Here is an 11429-nt window from a genome sequence, read left to right as displayed (position 1 = left end):
CGAATGTGAGAGTATGTATTGCTTTTGTGACATTAACTGATGATAGCCTTGCTGCACATTTTGATCACTAGAAAAATTTAGAATATATAGTTGATGGCACCACTATGCTTCCAGGGAGACCCAACATTAAATTTATTGTGCAAGCAGTCAGCATCACGTGATGAGGTCCATGTTTGATCTGTATCTTGCACAACAGGCTACTTTCATGCATTACTGCTTGCTTATTTGTCTAACCTATAGAGAAATGAATAATTTTTAATTTCAATATTGTACCTTATTTTACGTAAGGTGATGATTGGTACTAGTAAGTGTATACTTACCTGCTAAGCAGAGCCTAATGTCATCTCAATGTTTTTTACAGGATGTTGTGCTTCCTGGAAACCACAACACAAGCTACCATCAGTAATACAAAAAGATGAAAAGACCTGCATCATTCTGTACTGTATGTGGAATGAATCTAACAGTCTTCTGGAACACTATGACCGTTATGTTGAATGGTACAGGAAGGCAAATGATAAACCAGTTCTAAATCTAAACTCAAAGGAACCTTTACCCAAAAGTCAATTCAAGGGATGGACTTATACCTGTGAGAATAAGTCCAATCTCATTAGTGCGCTACAGATCAATGAGTTAAAGGTCAGTGATACGGATGTATACTGGTGTCAAGTCACTCTTAGAAAAGGAACAAAACTGGACAACAGAAAGGGAACAAAAAGCAACTTAACAGTAACAGGTTTGTTTACATTTTTTATAGAATAGTTGAAAAAGGCATTCTGCATGAGAGGGATATGGCATCCATCCATTTTGACCACACATAGTAGTAGGAACAATAACTATGTTCAAGAATGTTCTGAACTGGATGGATTTGATACCAGTGACAGTGACAAATTTATCCTTTTGTACTTGTTTCATAATTTGATTGTTTTAATATATATGACTATTTTAACTTAGTAAGTGTTGCTTATAACATCTGGTTTATCCCGCCTCAGTTAAGTACAATTTTATTTACTTATTTTATTTGTCCTTTGATAACTGGAAAAGTTCGACTGAGAAAATGGCCTATTTTCAGTGGAGGTCCAGAGAGAAAAGCTCCACACAAATTCAAAAACATTTAAACAGTAGTTGATGAGTAATTATATACAAGGGGAGAAGCGCTCCGTGACAAATATTTATAATGAGTTGGGGAGAAAGTCTCCTCAAAAACACAAACACACAAAAATATTTTACAGTAGCTGATAAGTACTTACACACAAGGGAAGAAAATCCCCACAACAGATAAGATGCAAACAGATTGAATTACATTTACAGAATATTATTAGAATAAACTGTGATCAAGTACAATATGTACTGCAAGTAGCAAGGCACTTTCAGAAATGGATAGCCTTTGTCAAGTAAACTAATACATAGCTATTCGAAATATTGACTATATTTCTAATAGCATATGGAAATGAGAAAAAAATAAGAATATTCTGCTGCCAAAACAAATAGAGGAATAAAATGAGATTAGGTCACAAGGAGGACATGGAGAGAGAGAGTTGATAATTATTAGCAAAAAGACTATATTGTTATGGAGAAACACAAGAGAGACAGGAAAATAAATAGTTATAAATGTCAGCTGAAAAGGTAGAAGAGTATTCGTTAGTAGTATGTTATCATTAAAGTGAGACCTTCTTTTGATGTTAGGCCATTACTACCAGCTAAGGTATAAAGGTGTTAGTGAATTCAGAGTGAGAAAGTTATAGTTACAGTAAAGAAACGGTCGTGCATCTGTTTTGAGGGTACAGGTACAAATAGATCTTTTTTTTAGATTGGTCTTGTAATTGGAAAGGTTGCTACTAGAATCAGAAACTTATCTGACAAACTTGACATTGACCCCATTTATGATTTTTAACTGTATGAAACATTTATTTGAATTAATTTGTCAAAAGAGCAATTACTATAATCCCTTGGATTCAGAACGATTCACAATGCAAATGTAAAATGCAGACTCCAAACATCAAAGCTTACCCTATCATGTAAAATGTGATTTAGAGGTATGTTTAACCAATTATCCTCTAATCTGCATGTCTATGAATCAATGGTAATTACTACCAATGCTAAACATCACTTCTCAAAAGTAATTACCACTGCCAGCCCATGCATCACATTGGCACAGGTACGTTCCCATTCATTCCCCCACACACATATAGACATTCAGACACACACACACACACACACACACACACACACACACACACACACACACACACACACACACACACACACACACACACAAACACACACACCCATGCCTACATAGACATTCAGTGTACCTGTCACACAGTCCCCTCACTTGATTGCCTGCACAATCACACTTACTCATACACACACACGCACATACACACACACACACACACACACACACACACACACACGCACACACACACACATGCACACACTCTCTCTCACAGTCACCTGAAACCACACATACCCCTACGAACATGCACACACTGCCACATACATGAACAGATGAATATACTCACATGTCCCCCACCACTATGTCTCCGATTCCTTTTGCCTGATCTAACCTTTACTGCAGTCTCCCTATTTGACTATAATGGTGAATACAGCATTTTGGCAATGTTCATCAACATGACTGGCCATGTTAATTTACACAACTGAGTGATTCTTTGAATTGTTGGGCTGGGTAACTCCCTTCCTGCAAGCATTTCTTGAGGACAGCGCATGGCTAACCAACATTAGGGTCTCCCCAGTAATGGATCATTACCATTTGAAACAGCCATGGAGATGGCCCACTGCTCTGATTCTACTGACTGTGTATAATTACTATGGTGAGCCTGTCACTGTATTAAGAAGAATGTCTATGAGTGGTTCACTGGTCATGTCTATTGTCTGATTTAATGGTTGGTCAGACAGTAGAATGGCTCATGCACTTTTGGTAAGACTAAAAAGCACACCTGGTCTTTTAGTTAATACTGCCAAAGGGCATTGTTTATCTTTATTATTGGCACGTTAATGTTATTTGGACAACTATGCAACATTTTTTTTGAGACACTTAAGGCCTGCCATTGTTTGGTCAGCTTGCATTTTCCTGTATTCCTCACTGTCATATTTTTAAGTTGTTCCTTTGAATGGAGTTTGTTGATGGCTGCCTAAATCCCACTTCCTCTTTCTTTCTTATTATCTGTAATCTTTCTGCTTGGTTCCCTGCAGTATCTCATGCTTATGCTTTGTAATGCATACACCTGTCTTGTGGTTTTTCACATAGTTTACTGATACTTGCACAGTAATTTCAAAATAAGATTTTTTTTTTTACCTGGTTTGGAAGGCTTCTTGCTGTCCTGTCGGTGCTGTGTTTTCTGTGATATTGCAAAAAGACTGACTTGCACACTAGTGTGTGAGTCTTTCCACCTGCTTTGCTCCCCTCCCACCCTCATTTCCCCAGCCACTTTCCAAACTTACACCTTTATTCTATTCTATCCCCTCCTAATTTTGCTTACATCATAATTGCTGCTTAAACGAGACAACATATAAATATACATACATATTCCCTCCCACCCTTTTCTTTTATAATCTGTCTGCCAAGCACATTACTACCCCTCAACACACCTCACAACCTTTTCAGACTCATCTTCTTGTCCCCCAGAAACCCTCTGGGTATCTCATTTGGAATGCCCCCCTCCCCCCTTATCTCAACTTGCACTGTCCTTCTGCTCTTGTCTTACTCTTCCACACACTGCAATAAGGATTCCAACCCTTATTAGTGAAAATATACCTCTCATAGATGTCTTAAAAATTCTTATTTTTCATACCTCAATAATTTCCATTCAGCTTCCCTCTTTATGCTCCCAAGTATGCCATTCGCCCAACTCTATCCCCTCCCTTACACACTTTTCATTGCATGCTACATCAACTGTCTCTTGCTTATATTCCCAAACCATCCCTTACATGTCACTCCATAAACCTACCCAGATTCCTCTATAAGTTCATCCATATAATACTGCTCTTCTCATGCAGCAACATTCATTCTAACCCTGGCCCATCTCATTCATCTTGTTTCTTACTTGATGCCCATAGTATCAAGAGCAAAATGGACCAACTAAGCAGCTTCCCCCCACCAAACTGACCAAATAGTTATAACAGAATCTTGGCTCAAACCCATTCATCCTTCTATCCACCACTTCTTCCCAGGTACAACTATTATCTTGATGGGAGACCACCTGGTCCTAGACATGGTGGTGGAACTCTACAACTGTTTAAATCTAATTTAAATTTCCAGCTCTTAGCTCAGAGCAACACTACCTCTGACTCTCTTCCTAACTGGCTACTTCTTCATGTCCCCTTCCCAAACAGCTTTCCTATTCATTTTGCTACATAGAATATTCTACTGCTTATCTCCCCATTCCCTCCTCCTTAACAAAACTCAAAATTCTTCTGCTTGGTACCACCTCAAAAACTTCATCCTTCTAGTTGATTTCAATCTCAGTTTTCTAGGCCCTAATCAAAACATTATTTTGGAAGTACTTAATGGCTTCAAACTCACACAGCTGGTGTCTGAACCCACTAAACCAAATCCTAGCTCTTCTCATCACTCATTTCTAAATGTTATTATTACTGATATAATCCTAACATTATTTCTCAAATTCTCATTCAAGTCCACTTCCTTCAGTGACCATTGCCCGGTGAGCTTCAATATGTCTCATGACATAAACAAAATCCTTCCCTTATATTGTTTTAGAACAAATCCCATTCCAGTATTCTCAAACTAAGGGCAATTCTAGCCTCTATAGACTTGTTGCCTATTCTCTCTTTTACTGACCTTAACCACTGCAGTATTCTCCTCAGAGAAATTCTCACTAACCTCTAGGACTCTGTCTACCCTAAAATCACACAGCTCTATAAACCACAAAAAAAAAAAAAAAAAAAAAAACTGGCTCACATACAAACTCAGATGCCTCCTTATTCTCAGGGACAGTGTCTGGCAAACTTGTAAAAGCAACCTATCCTTACCCTCCAGGAAACACTATACTAAGAAATCTAGATAAAGAGGAAATTAGGTGACATAAAAGTCACATTATGAAAAAAAACTTCAGTCACTCCTTCTCAACTCACCTAAAAAAATTCTGGGCAGAAGTCGACCCCCTGACAGGCCGTGCTAATCTAGCTAACACCCACTCCTCCTTATCTCACCTCACAGCCACTGATTTCAGCTTCCACTTCAGTACACTTCCCATACTTGATTTCATTAATAACATCTCCTTTCTGTCTAACTACCCCCACCACCACCATATTCACAATTTCCATTTCAAGCAACCAAAGCTAAAAACATAGTACCACTACTTGAAGAACTAAAAACTGACTCACCTGCAGGTTCTGATAATCTTCTCCTATGGTTCTTATTCCTATGACAGGACTTCATAGTTCCTCCCCTTCTTCACACTTATCATCTCTGCCTAACTCAAAACATCATGCTTGATGTCTGGAATACAGCCATTGTTAAACCCACACCTCCAAAAAAAAAAACAGCCCATTCCACACCACTGACTTCCGTATCATCCCTATTCTTCCCATACTTAGTAAAATCCTTGAAAAATTTGTTAACTCAACTCGCCCATTACATCTCCCAGTATCATTTATCATTCTCAAAACAACATGACTTTAGTGATGGTAAAAGCACTTCCACAGCACTCTGGAGATTTACTGATAACTGTCTCTTGGCTATGGACAAAGGCTTTCTCATTGGAGCCATCTTTACTGACCTCACCAGAGCTTTCAATCTGGTTGACCATAACATACTTTTAGATCGCCTAACTGAAATTGGAATTGGCCCAGATAGAGCTTCCTAGTTTAAATATTATCCTTCCAATTGGTACTTCTCTGTCCAATTTCAAAACACCCTCTCTGCTTCCACCCCTTTCCTTAAAGGAGTCCATCAAGGACCATTCTGGCTCCCCTTCTTTTTTTTTTTTTTTTCATTTTCAATTGACCTCCCTCATCTATCGCTCTCTCTTTTATGTTATGCTGATGACATTGTCTTATTTCACTAACCTCTTCTTCCATTCAGCAACAACTACAGGTTGACTTCCTTTCTCTTATCAGATGGCTAAATAAGAAGAAGGTAATGCTGAACAATTCCACAACTAAAACAGTGCTGTTTTGTACCTCACCTAAATGGCAAAATAACTCTCAGTCACTTATTATCCATGAGCATCTTCACAACCCCATTGATCTTGTCATTTCTTTCAAATACCTTGGTATGTTCCTAGATCCCACACTGAGCTTTCACCTTCACCTGTAACAAATATGTAAGAAAATTATTGCTCTCCTGTTTGGTCCTATAAAATTTCATACTTTCTCTCCAGACCAATGAGGAATGTCATAGGCAAAGGCATTCTACTAGCACAGCTTGAATATGGACCATAACTGGCTGCAACAGCATCCAAGAAAAACATCTCTGCCATCCAAACTGCAAAGAGCTCTCTCTGTAGTTGCATTACCCTCTTCCCTGGAAATGTGCATTATTGTATCAAGCTTAGTAAAGCCAATTGACTGCCTGCCCAACAGTAAATCAACTTGCTCTTTGGTTCCCAGCTGTACTAGCTCCTTCTCTTGTCTGTAGTGTATTCAGACAGCCACTCGGTTACAATATAAGAAGTCTTAACCACTCTGGTCTACTTCTTCAGTGTCTCAGAATGAAACTTTATGGCAATAACAATGCCTTCTAAATCCTAGGCCCCAAGCTCTGTAAATCCTTCCCTGCTAAACTAAAAGACCTGACATTGTACCCTCATTACACGCTCATCTTAAAGATCATCTGAATTTTGAATCAGTTTGGAACTGCTTTCCTCTGGGCACATCACCTAATCCCAACTCTCTTCTTCACCAATCAAGCACCTTTGTCTTCCTCACATTATTTCCCTACACTATGTGACATCTCTTCCCCATTGTATATATTGTATATAATTAATTTGCTGTCTTTTACATTTTGTGCTGTATCTTCACTATTGCACTCTCTTCTTCTTCTTCTTTCCTCCTTACCCTAACCCTCCCTTCCTATTGTCCTTTGCACTGTGTACTTTACTATTACTGCTATTTTTTTAATTGTTATCTTCATACAACATTTTGCTTGTATTCATCATACTTCTTGTTCACTTGCTTGTCTATTGTCATTTATATTTGTCCACAGTGAGACTGAAATAGGTCTGTTTGGATGAGTCCTTTAGCCTGTTACCAAACTGAATAAATAATTAAGTAAATTGCTTACCTCTTCTAATAGTCCCTTTTAAATCTCAGGGAAAGCCTTCAAAATTACTCTTTGCTTATTTTATTCCTGCGGGTAAGAAATTAATGTGCTTGCTGTGCATCTGTATATTAATGAATACTGTTGTCACAGCATGGTGAAACTTAATACGTCATTTATTTTGATCATTATATCACTTTACAGAATGAAATAAAAATCTTATATAAATACCATTTGTTGGAATTGTTTGATGAAGCTTATATTGATAAAATATTTGTTGGTATCTTAAAATTCCTATCTTCTTCTTTCGGCTTTTCCCGGTTAGGGGTCACCACAACGAATCACCTGTCTGCTCCTGATTGCCAGTGGAGTTTTACGGTGTCGAGTTGCCAGCCCGGCGCCCAACCTTTCACAGAAGGTCCACACGCATACACTCACACCTAGGGCCAATTTAGAGTGTCCAATCCACCTACAGTATGTCTTTGGGATGAAACCGCAGCACCCAGAGGAAACCCACACGACCACAGGGAGGACATACAGACTCCGCACAGAAGGCACCCCAGCCAAGGATTGAACCGGAGAACCTCTTGCTGTGAGGCAGCAACACTAACAGCTGCACCACCGTGGCTGCCCAGGTATCCTAAAATTCCTATATTTTTCTGGCATTTCTGAAATATATAAGAATAATCATAGTCCATCTAGAGGACCTATTGCGATAGGCTGAATGGTTGTTTAGAAAAATATTAGTAAATTGTTAACACGTACTTGATTAAACTGCTAGTAAAATTAGGATATCATGTTAAAGAGTCTGGCTAATTGTTGGTTGAAATCTGAGGTGAAAATATGTTTTGTATGAGTGTAACTAACACCAAGCTTTATACCAGTATCCAGCACTGTTATGACATAGAAGCATTAGATTGTTTTCGGGTTGATGATCTCATGTCTAGGTATGTTATTCCATGTACAGTTAATTAACTTTATATTTGATAAGTGTTTATACACTCCAATATTTCAAATAGCTGTAGTTGTCACCTTTACACCATCACAGGACAACTTGTTAAGGAGCATGTCAGTCTGTCGAAGGGGATTTCACTAATTGCAAAGAAACCAATAACAGTTTACAGAAACTGTCTTTGACAAAAAGGGGGATTGCCTTTTTCTCCACTATTGTGTGATCTTGGAGTTGGTATATATAATTCCAGGTGGTACAGAAATTGTTTCAATGTTTGCTAAAGGTGGTTTCAGCAAACTGATTTTGGTTTGTTTGCGCTCGTTGAAACCTCCTGTGATGGATCGACATGAATTCAGTTTGTTCATGGCCTTGATGGAGAAGGAACATTTTTAATGGCCATAACATTTTTAGTAATAATGTCATACATATTTTCTTTTTTATATCTGCAGCCTGTTGTTTGTGTAATAATAAGTCATCCATCTTAGGCTGCAGTTTAAATATAAAGTGTGCTGCAATACGTGTTAACTTCTCAGATGTGATATTGACTGGCAATATGAATAAGAGAATATTTTTTTTATAGAAAACAATGCTTCTGCATTAATGTTTGTTCATGGAATTAGTTGTCACCTGCCACAACTATTGTGTTTTTCCTTTATGATGAGTCGCTATGAATTGGAAAATAATATAGTGACATAACAAATTTTTTAGAACATAACATAAATCTCATGAGTTTTCAGACAAAGATTACAATAAATCAAATATAAAATATGCTTATTTAGCCAGTGTTTTGGCATTCAGGGATAAAGCCCTACTATGATCCAGGTGTCCCAGGCTGGATTTCTGGCTTGGTTACCTGAAGCACTGGCATACATTCAGGTACATCTTACTTTCAATCCCTGGCAGAGGTTGAGGAAATGCAAGAGGGCATTGTGTTAAGGGAGGCAGAGGCATTGACTGAGTTACTGTAGAGGCAAGACAGCATCCCAGTACGTCTCATTGTATGTTCATCCCTTGATGTCTACAGCTGTTCATAAAGCAGGGAGTTAAGACAAAAAAATCCCCACTTCTTAGCATCAATTTGTTGCAGCCCCAGTTGATTCATTTTTCTCACAGACCCAAACATGGGTTGAAGTTAATCTATGGAAGGAAAGAAGAGCCCAGTAATATGGTGGACGAGGTCAGATCTTGATAGTCAGCTGCTGTGAGGAAAAAAAAAAATCTGCTTAATTAAAATGTTGCATTATAGGCCTACATTTTCTCATTAGACATAATAAAATTAAAAATAATTCATACTCATTCATTTTTAGAGGTAGCGTTAGCACTCTAGAACCAGAAAGTATGCTTTTTGTTAACATTCTATATGTGATGTTCTTAGTTTTGAATTTAGTTTTATCAAACGTTGCAAGAATTTTTATTGAGATGTGGATTTTTGGATCAGAATCTTCCTGGGACGCTTTTTTTCTGTCATATTTTAGGGGTAATGTTCTTAGCTGTGAATATGTTAGTCTTATGAAAAATGCTTTTAATTTTTACTGAGAGATGATGCCAGCTCAGAATCATCCTAAGATGCTTATTAGATCATAGTCTAGGGGGAAATAATCCATACCCCTTTTTGGTACACAGTCATTCTTTTATCTGGAAGGACCATGTTGTATTGAAATATAAGCCACAAGGATACTTATCCTTGTGGCAATGTTCCACATTTAATGACAACATTAATACTTTTGAAAAAGCCAATGCAATTAGGAATACTGATAATGAAATGTTTACCTGTAATTCCAAGAGTGTTGTTTATCCTTTGGAATGCCCTTGCAACCTAACCTTTGTTGGTGAGACAATTACACATTTCAGATTAAGGCTGTCTGGCCAGATCAGAGACATATAAAATAAAAAAGACAACACAGTGAGCAAACGTGGATGTACTAAGGATGAAAGAGTACCAATTCAATACATCTGGGAAAAAAGTATAATGCAGAATGATTGTAGAGCTGGAATAAACTAGACTGCAAGCAGAGACTGTATACCTGTTGATCTCATAGGTGGAAGCAAGGCTGATGAGGAAAGGTATACTTTAATTATTCCATGGGGAGAGCAGCCTGAATTTATTGCATGCAAATTTAAAGCTATAAGGGAACAATGTATTACTTCTAGAGTTTGTGGTATGGATGGACTGAAGGTACTAAGAATAGGGAAGCTTCCAAGGAGTTTAAAATCTTTTATAGTCTAGTAGAGTTCCAACAACATCCTAGCTATATGGCCCTATGAAGGGAATCTGGGTAAGTTAACTTGTATAATGATGATTCCCCTTCACAATCCTGAATTACTGAATGCTCGAAATTCAGTAACTCGAGACTGTAAAGTCGAAAATGCAGAAGCGCAAATTCAAATATCTCGAATTCGTGTTTATGCATGTCAGCTAGCTACTGGATGGGAAGTGTGCGAGTTGGGATGTTTTACAGAAGTGAAGGTAAGTGAGTGTATTTGTGTGTTTTGTAAGTTGTGCATGTGGGTTAGGGTAGGGAGGTGGGAGTATGAGTGTGAGTGTTGGATGTGTCTGTGTATGTGTGATGTGTTTGTGTGTGTACGAGGCAGTTTAAAATGTCTGTGTAGTGTTTTTTTTTTTTTTTTGTGTATTAGTGCGATCTTTGAGTTAGAATATATAAGTAGGGGGGTGTGGGGGGTTCAGAGGGACTTGCCCCCCTGCGTACATGTAGTGTAGGGCTTGTAGCTTATGTTATGTGGGTTGTATGGTGTGCGTGTGGTGTAGTGTATGTGTTCTGTATGTTCGGGGTTTTTTGTTTTCGTGCTTGTGGGTTTTGGGATTTTTGTTGGTTCGACTTTATAATTTCGAGTTACTAACTTTCGAGCATTCAATAATTCAATATTATGAAGGGGAACCATAATGATACACCAGTTAGATGACAAAACAGACATAAAAGAAGTTAAGTAGGTTTTTAATGCCCTGAAGCCAAATTAATACCCAGTGACTGATGGTTTCATGGTTGAATTCAGCTTCCTGCACATGCAGCAACCTGCAGAAAAAGAAATATGACAACATGATGCTGAATTCTGTTTCCCACAGGAGATCATTGCTGGTGCAGTTTCTAAGTCTGCTCTGGCAATGATTCGATTTTTAGAGAGATTGCTCCCATTTTTGAGTCGGTGCAAATGTGGAGTTGGTATATATAAATTCTGAGGGGGCTTGCCCCCCCCCCTGCAAAAAAACAAGACAAAAAG

At 38.1% G+C, this 11429-nt stretch overlaps 1 protein-coding gene across 1 annotated transcript in view; it reads left to right on the top strand.

Moving 5' to 3' along the window:
• The first annotated feature begins 348 nt into the window (after positions 1 to 348).
• The window catches only part of LOC122814331, a 336761-nt gene continuing 325680 nt past the window's right edge, over positions 349 to 11429 (top strand). Inside the window, exon 1 of the mRNA XM_044086917.1 lies at positions 349 to 733. Within this exon, the coding sequence (XP_043942852.1) occupies positions 349 to 733 (385 nt within the window). The remainder of the gene's footprint in view (positions 734 to 11429) is intronic.

Source organism: Protopterus annectens, chromosome 10.part0, assembly GCF_019279795.1.
Source record: "Protopterus annectens isolate FY-2018-M chromosome 10.part0, PAN1.0, whole genome shotgun sequence".
Lineage (NCBI taxonomy): Eukaryota > Metazoa > Chordata > Ceratodontiformes > Protopteridae > Protopterus > Protopterus annectens.
This window is presented reverse-complemented; position numbering and strand designations above follow the sequence as displayed.